Below are 16,209 nucleotides of genomic sequence, written 5' to 3' on the forward strand. Positions count from 1 at the left end.
AATCGTCAGAGAAAATTCTAGAAAAGATTGTTTTTGAATGAAATATGACAACAACAAGTATGAAAGTCTGTGTTTCCATTCCAGTGTGAGAACTTTTCTTACTTCACTTCTGCCATCTCAGAGTGCCTCCCTTCCCCCTCAGCATAATAATTCATTTAGATGCCCCTTCTGGTATTCTTAAACTCTTTTCTAAGTATTTGTTTTCTCGTCTATGTCCTAAATAAGACGGTTATGTTAAAAGAAGGAATCATGACTTTATTTTAATCATCTCTAGTTCTCTGGAACCCAGATAGCATCCATCTGTTTTGAGGGTTTTTTTTTTTAAACTTTGTTTGCTTATTTTTATTTTTACCATTAATTAATGGATGAAATGCTTTCAAAGCAACGTTAAAAGATTTGGCTGGTAAAGAAAGGATGAGCCCTTTGTAGGTTTAGAGAGATTATGACTTACATAGACAGTTAATGCAAGAGTAGCCAAAAGTGCCAGCTCCCCATGAGCTTTGTCTCACACACCAAAAGGATGACATCAAAACGAAAAGAGCCAGGTGACTGCGACGGGAGCTGTGGAACCCCTTGTTTCTGAGGGCTAATGCTATGATGCGTCTAAGCCTTTATGTAGTCTGCAGCTGTACACCAGGTGAATGAGGCTGAAAGCCTCATCATGAACGGGGAAGCCATGAGAAACTCTTCCGTGACAGCCTCCTTGGAAGACAGGGAGCTGAGTGGCAAATGGCCTTGGAGCAGCAGCTCAGGAACCTCTCATGCTCCCATATTCCAGGAGGATCACAAGGTGTTCTGCCAAGACTCAGATCAGCACCAACTCAAGCCTCATCTCTGCGATCTATGTAGGTATGTGCGAGGTCATCAGGCACTGGTATGGAGCTTAACTACACTCAGGTTGCCCAGAGGAACATGATGCACTGTCTTGACTAGATCTTCAAGATGGCAACAGGGGCTGCCATTTAGGAAAACCCTCACATAGTGGGGCTCAGAAGGGTGGTGTTTCAAAATGGCATTGGCAGTCCCTGCCCTCAAAAGAGTAAATTAGAGAGGAACATCTCACTGTGATTTCTACTTATTCTCTCAGAAAGAATTAGGAATGATAGAATAAATCCCAGGCAAAGAGTTTTGTAAAATTTTGCAACATTTTTAACCACCCCAAGTAGTTCTGTTTGATGTGTATCTTTTTTGTTTTCCAATATTAATTAGATTTAAAAAAAAAAAAAACTCTTAAAGCAAAACAAAATGAAACAAAATGCCTTGAGGTAGCCTTTAGCGTCACAAAATAGGGAAAGGTTAGAAAGAGGAGCCAAGCAGGTTGGTGGCAGTAGCCAAGTAGGAGAGAAGAAAAGCTGAATTTCTGAAACCACCTAAATGAAGAAAGAGAGAAGAGGCATCCGAAGTAGCAGGGGTCCTGGGGAGACGACGTTGTGGTCACAGAGTAAAGTAGAGCTATACCATCAGGGGCTGACTCACTCACTTTCTCATTCATGAATCCAGGAGAGACTGAGGGCAATTTGCAAAGGGTACTTTCCTGAAAGAGGCAGAAAGCTGAAGCCTGAGAATCTTGGAATGCTTCTGGAAGGCTATTCCTGCACTTCTAACATAGACTTTAAACAACAGGGCTCTTTTGTGTGGCTTCTGATGCCTGACACGTGACCTAGCAAAGGCAGCAATGTGACTAGTCCACACTTCATTCATTTATTCAACAAATGTTTATTGAGTTCTCTATGTACCAGGCAGTCAGCATCTTGGGACTAGGTGGGAATACCGTGGTGAACAAGACAGGCAAGGTCCCTGCCCTTACAGGACTTAGTGACAAAACCAAATCAAAACAAAAACCAGAGAAATGAATAAATGAGATGACTGCTACCAGTGCTATGAGACTGGGGTGGCTTCCAGGAGAAAAGGCAGTCAGGGAGGTGCAAGACCCTGGGCCACAATGAACCTAAGAGCTGGGGAAAGGGGGTGGGTTGGAGGCAGGGAACAGACCACCGGAGGCCTTGCAGGCCCATGTAAGTAGTTTTTATGTCATAATTAAGGCAGTAGGGATCCATTGAAGGCCTTTAAATACAGGAATGAAGTGATCTGATATATGTTTTTAAATGATCACTTCGGCAGCTGTTTTGTAGTATAAAATGTCAAGCCTGAAGTCAGAAGATGACCATGCATTCTGCAAATTCACTGTGAGATCACTGCCAAAGCTCTTGGTTTAAGAGTCTCATCTTAATAAATTAGTCGTAATAAAGCTCTGTAGCATAGCCAGTGGGAGCCAAAGGTTAGAGTCATGCCTTGGTTTCAAATCTTGCTTCCCACTTACTAGTTACGAACTCTTGGCAAGCTATTTATTTGTGCCTCAATTATCTCAGCTGTGAAGTGGGGATAATAAATGTTCTCGCCATTGTAAAGTTGCTGTTAAAATTAAATTACAATACATGTAAAGAACGGTGATGGTGCCTGGTACAATGTAGTTTGCATTCATAAATACTAGCTTTTTACTTCTTCCAGAGGATTACTGTGAGGATCACATGAGATAATGCATGTGAAAGACTAACGAAACCGTGAAGACTATCTTAGTGGCAGAATTCTCTCTTTCTTTTCCTTGTCTTTTAAGCGGAACACAGAAGGCCGAGCTGTCGGGGGAGAGAGGCGCGAGGCCAAGAGCAGCCTCAAAGCAGCCATTGTCGTTGGACAGCCCTTCCCCCCGCCCGGAGCGCATCTCCATGGCAACGCGGGGCTTCTCCTCCCCCCCCGCCTCCCGGGGCCAGCAGACCGGAAGCAGTCCGCGCCGGAGGCTTCTGGGAAACGGCTTGTGAGCGGCGTTTCTGCGTCTGCCGTGGACAGCTCAGCGGCTGCGGTTCCCGAGACCGAGGTTTGCGCGAGAGTGGGGGGAGGGCGTGAGGGGTGCGCTGGGCTAGGGGCTGCGGACCGCTTGGCAAGAGTCAGCGAAGAAGCCTGGCGGGGACCTTCTTCGGCTTCCCGGGAGGCGTGAGGGACAGGCCACGGTCTCCGCGCCCAGCAGTTGGGGAATGGGGAGGGGTTGACGGAAAGCCAGATTGGGCTTTCAGCAGCTTCGGAGAGTTCTCTGTCCCCTGTGTCCTCCGCGACCCTCGCCTTCCCCCTCCCCCATCGGCCCGTTTTGTTCTATTTCGAGGCCCTGGCATCTCGCGGAGGGTTCTGGGATTCTTTTAGGGCGGAGGTGGGAGGGGGCGGATTTGCGCGGGGGCCGTCGGGACTTGTAGTTCCGCCCGCCGTGGGCGGAAGTGCCGTGACTCCGACGCTGTTGCTGCAGGGTGGCCCGGGTCTTCCGAGAGCCGTTGCCGCCGCAAGTGCGGGGAAGAGGGGCTGGGGTCGTTGGCTGGGGTCAGAGTTCGCAGCGGCACTCTGCTGGAGGGAGTGGTCAGGTCACCTGGAACGAGGCTCCCCGCCCAAACACTGTGGGGACCGCGGGCCTGCCCTCCCCGCACCTCCTCACGTAAAAGAGAAATTTCTTAGAATGCTTGAGCCGTCGATAAGGTAGGGTCGTGGAATAGGAACATACCAATCTGTTGGCCAACCCTTGTTTATAAGGCCGCCACGCTTCAAAGTTGTTAATTAAACCTGTATTTTTATTACCTCGTAAGGTCTTTTCTGATTCCCAGTCTTGATAGGGTTACAGAAAGTTTTTGGAAATTTTTGGTTTTCAGATCCCGGGCCCTGAATAGATACGTTGAGTAGCTGCATTACTCATTCCTAATAGGTGTTGTAAACAATGGCATGGGCATGACTATGCAGATACTAAAAGGAACAGAAATAGCCCAAGGTTTCTCTGAAGGTAGAAGCTGGGGAAACTGTGAGTCATCCAGTGTAAGGACGAGAGTCTGTGCCAGTGCAGGAAAATAAGTTTATGAGAGTGTCCTTTCATAGAATTTGCTGTAATTAATGCCTGTCATTACAAATTTAAAGGTATTCATGGTGGGTGAATAATACTTAAATTTTATGGCATCTTGTGCTTTTTTTCAACATTACATATCTGTTACTGAGCAAGTACTTTTTCACATATATTTTAAGTCCAGGGAGTTCTTAAACATTTTAAAAATATTTCTTAGCCCTTAAAAAAATTTGCCAAAAAAAGTTTTTTTAAGCAGGTAATAATGCAATCCGTGCTTATGAGGTGACCTGTGTCAGGGAACACCAGTACAAAATTGCAGATAAATGTGTTTCAGGGTCAGGTGAGTTTAGATAACGCTGAGGTGGGCTGTTTCTTCTTGGATTCTTTTTGTTGAAATGGGTTTTGTACATCATAGATTGGCAAACTTTTCCTTGAAAGGGCCAGATAGTAAATATTAGGTTTTTCATGCTATATGGTGTCTATTGCAACTACTCAGCTCTGCTATTGTAGCATGGACAGTGAACAAATACATAGAATTATTTATGGAGACAGACACTTTAATTTTATATCTTTTCACATGAAGTGTTCTTTTAATTTTTTTCAGTCACGTGAAAATGTGAAAACTGTTCTTAGTACAAGCATTGTGCAAAAATGGGCTGCAGGCCAGATTTGGTCATGAGTTGTAGTTTGCCAACTTGTGGTGGTATTGGTTGGAATTTTTAATCCAGTGAAAGAATACATTTGTATTTCTTTATCAGTATATGAGCAAATTCTTAGGATATTTCCTCATTTACGTATTTTTTATTTCTTGTGCTTCAGAGTGCCAGTGAAGAAAGCGGGGTATTTCCCTAAGGCCTGTATCCTACCTTGATTGTCTTTTCTTAAAGTATTACAAATCAGGATGTCTGTACAGTCAGTGGAAGAAGATTCAATACTTATCATCCCAACTCCAGATGAGGAGGAAAAAATTCTGAGAGTGAAGTTGGAGGAGGATCCTGATGGCGAAGAGGGGTCAAGTATCCCCTGGAACCACCTCCCTGACCCGGAGGTTTTCCGACAGCGATTCAGGCAGTTTGGATACCAAGATTCACCTGGGCCCCGTGAAGCTGTGAGCCAGCTTCGAGAACTTTGCCGTCTATGGCTCAGGCCAGAGACACACACAAAAGAACAAATCTTGGAGCTGGTAGTACTGGAGCAGTTTGTTGCCATCCTACCCAAGGAGCTACAGACTTGGGTTCGAGAGCATCATCCAGAGAATGGAGAGGAGGCAGTGACGGTGCTGGAAGATTTAGAGAGTGAACTAGATGACCCTGGACAGCCGGTAAGCCTGTCACGTTCCCAGCTCAGAAGCACTGGCATAGCAGTAGGCACACCTGATGAATTCATTCCATTCAACCAAGTTAGAGTTACGTTTATGTCTCCCACCGCGCCCCGTGATCTGTGCTGCTTTGCCTCTGCAGTATATGTTTTGTGTGGTTTCTCTTCTGTGTGTTTAGTTACGATTCTCATCAGATTCCGTCTCAGTTGAACCAGACCCTATTATTTCCAGGTTTCTCTTCGTCGACGAAAACGGGAAGTGCTAGTAGAGGAGATAGTATCTCAAGAAGAAGCGCAGGGATTGCCAAGTTCTGAGCTCGATGCCGTGGAGAGCCAGCTCAAGTGGGCATCCTGGGAGCTCCATTCCCTGAGGCACTGTGGTGAGGACAGAACTCCGTGTGGGCTGGAGGGTGAAAGAGTGTGTGGGCCTTTTGTCCAGGACGCTTTGCTTATTCTTTCTGTGAGGGAGGAGGGGGATAATCACCTTAACCTGATTTCTTAGACATAGACACAGACACACTAGGATTTTGATTCTTTTCTTGTAACAGTTGGTTTGCTAACCTTAGGTCTTTTATTCCTCGACATTAACATCAGCAGCTTTTTCTTCTCTTTTACCTCTTTTTTTGAAGACCTGCCTGTTTCAGGCTGGCATCTGCCTTACTCTGAGCCAGCACCCACCCGTAGACCAGGTCCCTCTGTTCTGCATGCACTATTGCTTATTTGCCATCTATTTTGTATCCTTTCAATCTGCTGCTTAATCTTCCTGGTACAATAAGCTTACCTGATACCTCTTCAAATCTGCTTTTTTGGTTTGTTGTTTATCACTGAAGTCTTTTCTGAACTTTTAGCAATTTTTGCTTTTTAACATCCTACCTAGAGTCATTTTTTTTTTCTAAGAAGCTTTTTTTGTAAAAATATTTGGATAAAATTCTTCACCTGTTCTAAGTATGCAAAAAATATGCTCCTGAGCTATAATATGCTTTAAATACAGAAAAATTAAATAGAAAGCTCTTCATTCACTTAGACTAGTCTTTCCCAATATATTGGCAGTTAACTCCACATACTTATTTATTTTGATACAGCCCCATGTGTTCTCAAATTGCTAGATTCCTTTTTCATATTTATGTGAGTTAAAATGACATTTTATTTGAGACTGCTTTAGGAATCATTCCTTGAGGTAGTGGGGGTAATGCTGGTGTGCCTCAGAATGAGCTGCGAGCAGGCTTTCTTCCCCTCCGAGGGGGCAGCGCTAGTGAGGCAGAACTTCTGAGGTGGGGCTGCAGTCTGCTGAGACTTTGCACTTTCACACGTTTTATGGGACATCCTTCTGTGCAATAAAGTTTGAGAACCACTCTCCTTGGTTGTTGGAGGTGGGATCTTTCTGGGTGGAAATCTCCCCTGCCTGAACTTTAGGATTATTCTCACCTCTTTTTAAATAGCCTCATCTTAGCAGTCTAGTCTCTACCACACTTGGGAACGCAATTCTTTCTCTACCTTTTGTCTCCTTCACACTCAAATCTGTTCAAGTCTCCAGGCCTCACTAATCCCCTCTAACCTCTCAGTGTCTCTTTGTCAGCCTTCTTTCCTGAATTTATCTCTTTTGTAATCATTTATTACAGACTTGCTCACTTTACAACTTTTCTGAGTTCCGCTGCTCACCATTTTATTAACTATTCTTCAAGGCTCAAAGTTTCAGGAAAGTTTTAATTGAGGCTTGCTCATACCGCTGCTTGCCTACAGGCAGGCAGTAGTACCTCATGTTGGTAGTTCAGGCTGCTCTTTCGCTGGACACATCTAACTGAGGCCTAGAACTAACAGATCATCTAAGAACCATGACAAATACCAAATACGGCAAGCTGCTTTTACAGGAAAACTTTCAGTTATTAAAGGTGCGATGAATTAGTGTCATGTCCTGAGCTAACAAGGATGCTTCAGCTCCTTCTTGGCAGGACTTCTTCTGTATTCTCCTTTTAGTCTAATCTTGGCTGTGACCTGCCTTGTCTTGCTCAGTTTAGAAGTAGTCACTTTCTGACAGATGGATTATTATTTACACCATTGTATTTTGATGTAATTTCTCCCCTTTTCAGGGAGAAGAGAATATTAAAATGATTTCCTGGTAGCCAGTTTTATTTTTCTCTCAACCTAGCTACATTACTTTGACTGTCTAACAGTCTTAGAATTTACCATTTTTCTGCCCTTTGGTTTCTGACTACCAGTGTGTAACCCACTCGTCGATGTTACCGCTTTTATTAGGAGATGAACTTTTAATCCATATGTTATCATGCTCTTACCTCATTAACCTCATAATCAGTTGTTTCATTTTTTTTTCTTTTTTGAGAGTAGACAACCTTACCATCATTAGAGTACTGATTATAGACATGCAAGCTACTTACTTTTAGTTCATTTTTGAAAAAAATTTTTCTTCAGGTTTTTTTTTTCCCTCCCAGAAGAGGAAATGAGTGATATTTACGTTTTCTGTTTATTTCAGATGATGATGCTAGGACTGAAAATGGAGCGCTAGCTCCAAAGCAGGAGATTCCTTCAGCAGTAGAATCTCATGAAGTTCCTGGCACTCTCAATATAGGTGTTCCTCAAATTTACAAATATGGAGAAGCCTGTTTCCCCAAGGGCAGGTTTGAAAGAAAGAGAAATCCCTCTCGAAAGAAACAACATATTTGTGATGAATGTGGAAAACACTTCAGTCAGGGCTCAGCCCTTATTCTTCATCAAAGAATCCACAGTGGGGAGAAACCCTATGGATGTGTTGAATGTGGGAAAGCATTCAGCAGGAGCTCCATCCTTGTGCAGCACCAGAGAGTCCACACTGGAGAAAAACCTTACAAATGTCTTGAATGTGGAAAAGCCTTTAGCCAGAATTCTGGGCTCATTAATCATCAAAGAATCCATACTGGGGAGAAACCTTATGAATGCGTTCAGTGTGGGAAATCCTATAGTCAAAGCTCAAACCTTTTTAGACATCAGCGAAGACACAATGCAGAAAAACTTCTGAATGTTGTGAAAGTTTAAGAAATTTAAAAAAAAAATCAGCACTCAGGTCTTTTTCTTCTGAAATGAAGACAAAATTAAAAACATGAAATGATACGTAATAGTTTCCCTGTAGACTGTTAGAAAATCCACTGGGAAATGTAGAAAGTCTTCACCCACTATATTATTTTATCTTGAAAGAAATGGTGTCATACCTGCCTAAAAACTGAAATTTTAAACTTAATTCAGGTGTTAATGCCTAACTCTTCCATGTGATGTTTATATTATTATTTTTACAATTGATGAACTACCTGATTCTTTGTCCCTTTCTCAAAAGTTTCCTTCTTAAGACAGATACGTTATTTCTCTGTTGATCATTGAAATGTTCTTTTGCAAGGATACATTCCCTTCTACATTAGAAAGCACCATAGGAATTATAAAATCTGAAAACTTGAGACCATTTTTTTCCAAATTTACCCTCATTTCCTTCTACCTAATTTGAATATGCATGTCAGAAAATAGAAGATAAAGGATGACCAAAAACCTCAAAGTGAAATGAGCCTTAAAACTCAGATAAGAAGTGATGGTGATAAAACAGCAAAAAGTGAATGGGACACCTAGACTGGGGAAGATAGACAAATACTTTGATCCAAGAATTGAAGTATATCAGGAATTTATCTGGGTGTAATGGGCTTGCAGCAAAACTGAGAAATAGCTCATCTTACCTGTAATTTGGAAGGATCCCACTAATGAAAATAGTTTTCTCTCATGTGTCATTAGAAAGTGGACAGTCTAAAGAATAAATAGTTGTAAAGCTCTGAAGGTAAAAATTGTAACACTAGGGAAGAATTTTGAATGGCAGTGTTGAGGGGCAAATGTGAACAAGGGTAATGGTCTGTCTTGGCTTTTTGAAAACAAAAGAGAATTGAAGATCTAAGTCATTATTATTTTTCCTTCATTTTTGTCAAGGACAGAAAAATCCCTGACGTGTGGGCAACAGTATCAGGTTTGCTGTTTTATTCCTTTGGTACAGAAGGGTTGAACACCAGGCTAACAAAGCAGCCATGCATTTATTATTAGACATTTTCTACCGACAAGGCACTGTGCTAGGTACTGTAACCCTACCGTAATCAGGTAGGCATTTCTTCCACTGTAAATCATTAGGCGTTTGGTACAAAGCTGTTTCATGTGAGTTAGCCTCTCCCCCCGCCGTCTGCGCAGGCCTTGGGGAGGTCACCTCTGAGATTCCTAGAGCCATAGTTCTCTTACCAGTGTGTTATACTTGGGGGAAGGAAGACTCAGCTCAAAGAGCTAGCCAGCTCTCCAGCAATCTTCGGAGGTGAGTCCAAGATAACTCTATCCCAGTTTGGAGGTTTGTGGGTCTTTTAAAAAAACTAATCTCTAGTAGCATTGAGGTTGTACTTATATGTTAAGTTGAATGGATTGTTCTATTAAAAAAAAAAACTAGGTTATTAACAACTAGTTTATTAACTATCAGAATTGATGGAACTTTTAAAAAAATCTGTCTTAACACATTTTTAAAAAATGTATAAAAGTAATACATTGTAGTAGTAGGATTATGTACTTCTTGGCTGAGAATCCCAAGTACTGTGGTTCTGTTTAGTGGAAAACTCTGGAAGTTAAAATACAGAATATGAGAAAAGGCTTTTTTATAGTGGGCATAATTGTGTGGAAAATGACCCATGTGAATAAAATTGTTTCATAGTTCCAGAGATGTTGGTTACATCTGGTGCTTGGATCCAATTAAAAAATGGAAGGTGAGATTTGCATGAGCCTGTTAAAAAGCATAGTAATAAATGCAAGGCCAGCTGGTGGAGAAGTGAGGCAGGATGGAGCTTGTTTATAGATTTTCTGATAACAATTATAAGAAATGTGCTTTATAGATTAAGATTTATTGAAGTATAAATATGTAGTAATGATATAATGTATTTTAAGTTATGCAAGAATATGTAGGGACTTTTGTTTGGGTCTTTTTCTCTTTGTGGCTGAGAGGAAACAAGTCAGTGTCCAATAAAGCTATAAACTCCTCTGCTCTAAGATAAAATGATCTTGAGTTGATTGATTTATTTATTTATAACTGGCTTCTTTTCAAGTAGGTTTTGAGGTGGCATATTTGGAATACTGCTGGGATGACAGAGTTCTTTTATCAGGGTAGGTAAGAAGGGAGCAACCTTTTTCTGGCTAGAATTTCACGCTGTTTTAGATCTTGCATCTTTCCTGTATACAAAGAGGCTTCCCTGTGGTATATTTGTCATAAACACCAAAGATGTTTGTATAATGTGAGAGCTTAGAAAAAGTACTAGAGTTGGCAAATAGGAGTTTGTCTTGCCATCTCCGATAACCTGTGCGTTGTTTAGAAAGGATTCTGAAGCTCAGGCAAGGCTCTGTGGGGAAAATGGGCTGGACCCAAAAAAGCTGGATGACCGTACACATAAAAAGGAAGTGGTGGTCTTTGTACTTGACATCCCTGGTTAGGCTAAGTTCCCACTAGACAAACTGATTTAAAATAACTTCAGTGACTTACGATTTCATCTAGACATAGATTTATATCCACACAGGTAATCACAGTTAGCAGTTCCATGCTGGGGAGTGCCCAGCTTCTGATGAAATGGTCACCTGGCGGTTGTCAAGCAGTGGCGTCTGTGCAGTTATTAAGCAAGCAGTTGTTGATGCCATGCAGACTGCTGATGCCTGTCTGGTAGCCACTGAGCATTTGGTGCGCATTACTTCTAAACTGTCTTGGTTTTCTTGGAGGTTAAAGTCCCCAGATTCACACCCAGTTGGCACTTGGTCATTTAGCAATATGTCTACACAGTTGTGTCAGTTGAAGGGAGGATTACACGTGCTGAAAGAACCTGCATGCCAGGCATTGGGTTAGATGCTATACCTAGCTCACTTAGATTTGTAGCTTAGGAAAGCAAGATTCAGAGATCGTGTGACTTGCATGTGGCCAGTTAGAACTAAAACTCAAATCTAGTGCTGTGAACTCCAGGGACATATTTTTTTCACAATACAATGAATGATGGCTGTTGAACCCTGATTGATAAATTTTATGCTTTTATCTTACAGTAAACAAATGTAAAAGCTATTAAATGTGCTCATTTGACTTTTCTACAGTACAGAAGTACAAAATGAAAAAGGACATTCCTTTTCACAGTCTTACTCAGTAGTAGTAATTATTTGGTTTGGTATTCTTCCAGACTTAGGCTTATACATATTTAAGCAAAAATGTGTTAATAGCTGACACTTGTGGTCGCTGTATACAGGCACTGTTGGAAGCGCTTTACCCTGGATTAACTCGTAATCCTCACAGCAACCATATGAGGTAGGTACATATCCCCATTTTACATGTTGCTGCACTGAAAAGTGTCTCCCTTCCCTCCCACTTTGATGTACACGTTTTTTAATGGCTGCATACTAATTCATTGCATCAGTATGCTAACTTCTTTAACCTACCCCTGTGTAGGTAATTTGGTTATTTCCAGTTTTTTTTATTATAGATCAAGAGTTAACATCTGTATGTATTTGCTGCCCGTGTGGGTATTTCTGTAGGGTAAATAGCTGGAAGTATAATTATTGGGTCAGAAAACGTGCACATTTAACATTTTGAGAAACACCTTTGTAAAGATTGCATCAGTAGAGTACCTGTTTGCCTGCACTCCCACCAACCCTGAATCCTTCAATATTTTTGCCACTCTGATAGGTAAATTTGTCATTCTTTATTAGTAAGGAGGAACATCTTATGTTTGTTGGCCGTTTGCATTTCCTATTGTGAATTGCATTTCCCAGTTTTTCTTTTTTAATTATGAAAGTACAAATGACTACCATCTCATTGTACAAAACTTAAATATACCCAAGAGCAAAGAGAGACCTTTTTCTCCAGCATTTCCAATCACATTCCAGTGCCCACAGTTTAGTGTACATTCATCTAGTCTCCTTTCCATAATTTCCATGTGAATATATGTACACATATAAGTGCTATTTTTACATAAATAGGATCATATATATGTATTGTTCTGCAGCTTGCTTTTTTTTGGTCTCAAAAACAGATTCTGAGGTCTTTAAATTTCTTTAATGATTAAATAGTATTCAATACTATGAAAATACCATTATTTAACTATTCCCATATTTTTTTCTTTTGCTGTTACATTGCCAAAGTAAACATCTCTTTCATATATCTTTGTGCATGTGTGTGAATATTTCTTTAGGGTGGTGTATGAGATTGTTGGGTCAAAGGGTGTGCTTTCTGGTAGACCCCACCTTAGCCTCCCCAAAGGCCTTCGTAACTTTCTGTTTTCACCAATTACACACAGAGTGCTCATTTCCCCACGTAGCCTTACCTACATTTGGTAATTTTTATCTGATGGGCAAAAAAGAAAAAAAGGATCATTTTGCATTTCCCTGATTAATGGTGAGGTTGAGGGTATTTTCATGTATTTATTGACCGTTTATAGTTTTATCATGGATTGTTTGTTTGTATCCTTTATCTGCTTTTCTCTTGGGTTATGTGTGGGTATATGTTGTTTTTGTTTATTCAGCATCTCTTTCCCCATCTTGTGATAACAGAATCCTTATTTATTGTGGGGAACCCATTCCCTGTGGCGTAGGTGAGTACATGACCAGGCCTGGCCTTCCTGAGTCCCACACCTCCTTAGCCACAGTGATTAAAGCATGGGCATGTAACTCAAGCCAGGCTAAAGAAAGCCCTCAATGGAACTTCTGCTGGAACTCTCGGAAAGAAGGCTCGACAGATCCCACGAACTAAGGACTGTGTAAGCCTGAATCTGTACCATGTGGAGAGAGTCTGAGGAGAAACTCAGAGGCTAGCAGAAAGGAATGAGAACTAAGTTCTGATGTCATTTTTCTGGAGGCCCTAGATCCAGCTGTGCCTAAAGCCTGCCCTACCTCCGGACTTTAAAGTTTTGTGAGCCAATAAAGTCCCTTTCTTGTTTAAGATAACTGAATTGGGTTTCTGTCCTGATTAATATAGGTTATTTGTATTTTCTTATTGATTTGTAGAAAACCTTTGTAATTTTAAATTCTAGACTTATACTTTATGCACTATATATAGGTTAATAAAATTAGCATGGCCTTCCATGATTTGGCCTCTGTCAACCTCTGCCATTTGTTACTGTATTCTCTCTACACCACACACCATACACATACACTTTAAATTCCACCAATAACTGAACATTGCTGTTGGCAGTGTCTATAGAAGAAAAACTTCTTACACAGTCACGTCTTTTTCATTTTCCTTCCATCCTTCCTACAGATTAACTTCGGCCTCAGACTGAGGATTACACTGCTGAGTACGGGGTACCCACTTCCAGCCATCACTCTGGGGGCATTCCCCTCAAGCATCCCCTGTATGTGACCCTGGAGCCTCCCCATGGCCTCCATACCCTCTCAACAGGGTTCTCTGGGGCCTTTTTAAAATTCTCGGGCCTCTGGATTTGAAGTTGCTGAGGTCCAAGACTGTTTTGGAGTTTACATCGACTGCTTTTGTGTGTGGAAACTAGATGGCAGTGGAAAAAAGAAGCATATTGTTTGTCTTGGCAAATGGTAAGGAGACAATATATTGGGAGAGAAGGGATACAAAGCATTGAGGAGGAAGGGTATCGCTATTTAGATAGATTGTCCAGGGAAGGTTTCACTGGGAGTGAAATTTGAGAGAAGATGTGAATGAGTATAAGGAAGCAAGTCATGAAACTTTGGAGGAAAGATGTTCCAGGCATATGGGAACAAGTGGAGGGGACTTGACGTAGGAGTGATACCTCATTTGTCCAGGAGACAGCAAGGAGGCCAGTGTGGCTGGAGCAGAGTGAACGTGGGGGGAAGTAGTGGATGAAGCTAGAGAAATGAGGTAAGGATGAAGGCAGAAAGACCTGGTTAGCCATTGGTAGAACTATGACTTTGAATGAGATGAGAAGCTATTAAGAGGTTTTGGGCAAAGGAGTGTAATGACTGGGTGCTGAGAATCAAACAAAACATGTCCAGGTATCTTCTTTCCTTCAAATTCTTAAAAATGTCTCTCTACATGTTTTCCTTATGTAACATTATATACTATTAATATATAAATTAATAGTGATATATAGTAATAGGAAAAGCTTAGAAATAAAAATCACCCCAAAAGTCACCTATGAGTCCACAATCCTAGTAACAGCCCATCAACATTTTTGTGTTCTCTCCACACCTGTGTAACTGTTCTATATATACCCGTCCCATCTATACCTATTACACCATATTTATAACAGAAAAAAAAATCTAGAAAACAGTAAATTAAGTGTCCATATCTTGGTTTGTTCATCTTAATGCCTCTTTCCTCTTAACTTTGGATCAGCTGTGCTTCTGAGACTCGCCTCTCCATTGGATCTAAGCTATCCATTCACACCTTCTTCAGTAATCCTCATCTCTCACATTATCAATTTTTCCTCTCGAATTTTTCTAATTAGCATGCAAATATGCTTTTTAAAAAAATCACAAAGAAAATCCTTCAAATCAAGATGACTAGATCTAACCTGCCTGAACAAATAAAACATCAGACAAAAATATATTAAACACAAGCAAAGGATGGGAGAGACGAGATTGCTGAGATGAGAAATAAAAGAGGCAAACTTGAGTTGCCTCAGTTTACTGACGAGAGTTCCTGGGCCACAGCGCAGGGAGGGGGAACTCAAGCAGAGCCTGGCAGTCTCCCTAGTGGAGAAGATGGAGCAAGGGGCCCTGGGAGGCCAAGTGGCTAGCACTTGCAGGGCAATGTACCAAAGAGGCGAGAGCTCAACACTGGAGATCTGCAGAGAGTCCCTCACAAGTATTCAGTTGAGTAATGATGAGTACATGTATAAAGAAACTGCTTGGGGTGGGCAAAAGAACCATCCAAAGGGTATTAGGGGGAAAATCACTGGAACTCACAAAAGGTCAGGAATAGCACCATCAGCCAGAGTAGAAAGCCTCATAAGTCACAGGACATCAGTTAGAGCAGTGATTCTCAAGGGCAGTCCCCAGCCCCTCCCCCAGCCCCACCCCCAGCCCCACCCCGCCCTGCCACACAAACACACACGGCAGACATCTGGTAATATCTGGAGACATTTTTAGTTGTTACAACCAGAGGAGATGGGCTCTACTGGCACCTAGTGGGTAGAGGCCAGAGATGCTGATAAACATCCTACAATGAATTATCCAACCTTAAATATCAATAGTGCTGAGAGGTTGAGAAATTCTGGGTTTGAATAGAAGGAAGGGTCTTGCCTCCATAGGAGAAAAAAAAGGAACTGTAGACTAGACACTGCCTAAAAGACACTCAACAGCAAGAGCTGAGAAGATAAAACTGTCCCAATAATTTAAACACATCCCAGAAGAAATCGCAAGAATATATATATTAAAAATATCCATCATCCAACAAGATATAATACACAAGGTCTGGTATCCAATCAAAAATTGGATGACTTATAAGTCATGCAAAGAAACAGGAAAATATGACCCATAATAAGAAAAAGCACTCAATTAAATTGACCCAGAAATGACAAAGAATTAGACAAGCATGTTAAGACAATTGTCAAACTGTATTCCATATAATCAGGAAGCTACTGGAAGTACTGGATATGCTCAGTGGAGACTTGAAAGCTACAGAAATCAGCCAAATCAAACTTCTAGAGGTGAAAACTACAATGAGATTTTTTTAAATGCATGGATGGAATTGTGGCTTAAACATAATCGAAGAAAAGAAGAAAAAAATTATGGTAGGTAATACATAGCAAAAGAAACCATCATACAAAATGAAAAACAGGAAAAGAAAACACTAAGAAAAACTGCAGAGAGCTGTGGTACAGCTTCAGGCAACCTAGTACGTGTAAATGTAACTAGAGTCCCCGAAAGTGAGGGGAGAGTGGAGGGACAGAGAAAGGGCTGAAAAAACAATCTCTGGGGCGCAGCACTTATAGGTAGTTATAGCAATAAAACACATGTTAAGAGAAAAAGGTTCTAATTTAATTACTTCAAATTTCACCTTAAGAAAC

The 16,209-nt window shown here is 41.3% G+C and overlaps 1 protein-coding gene across 4 annotated transcripts in view; it reads left to right on the forward strand.

Annotated features, from left to right (window-relative positions):
- Positions 1–2,781: 2,781 nt before the first annotated feature.
- The window catches only part of ZNF24 (zinc finger protein 24), a 31,103-nt gene continuing 17,675 nt past the window's right edge, over positions 2,782–16,209 (forward strand). Inside the window, exons 1-4 of one of the 4 annotated variants that reach the window (XM_010977381.3) lie at positions 2,782–2,872; positions 4,691–5,192; positions 5,421–5,568; positions 7,677–13,018. In XM_010977381.3, coding sequence (XP_010975683.2) covers positions 4,773–5,192; positions 5,421–5,568; positions 7,677–8,215 — 1,107 coding nt within the window. In that variant the 5' untranslated portion in view covers positions 2,782–2,872; positions 4,691–4,772 and the 3' untranslated portion in view covers positions 8,216–13,018. Of the gene's footprint in view, positions 2,873–3,305; positions 3,517–4,690; positions 5,193–5,420; positions 5,569–7,676; positions 13,019–16,209 lie in introns of those variants that run through there. The other 3 variants (XM_064481512.1, XM_031438959.2, XM_031438960.2) reach the window with 3 other exon arrangements.

The sequence above is a fragment of the Camelus dromedarius genome, chromosome 32 (assembly GCF_036321535.1).
Source record: "Camelus dromedarius isolate mCamDro1 chromosome 32, mCamDro1.pat, whole genome shotgun sequence".
In the NCBI taxonomy this organism is placed as follows: domain Eukaryota; kingdom Metazoa; phylum Chordata; class Mammalia; order Artiodactyla; family Camelidae; genus Camelus; species Camelus dromedarius.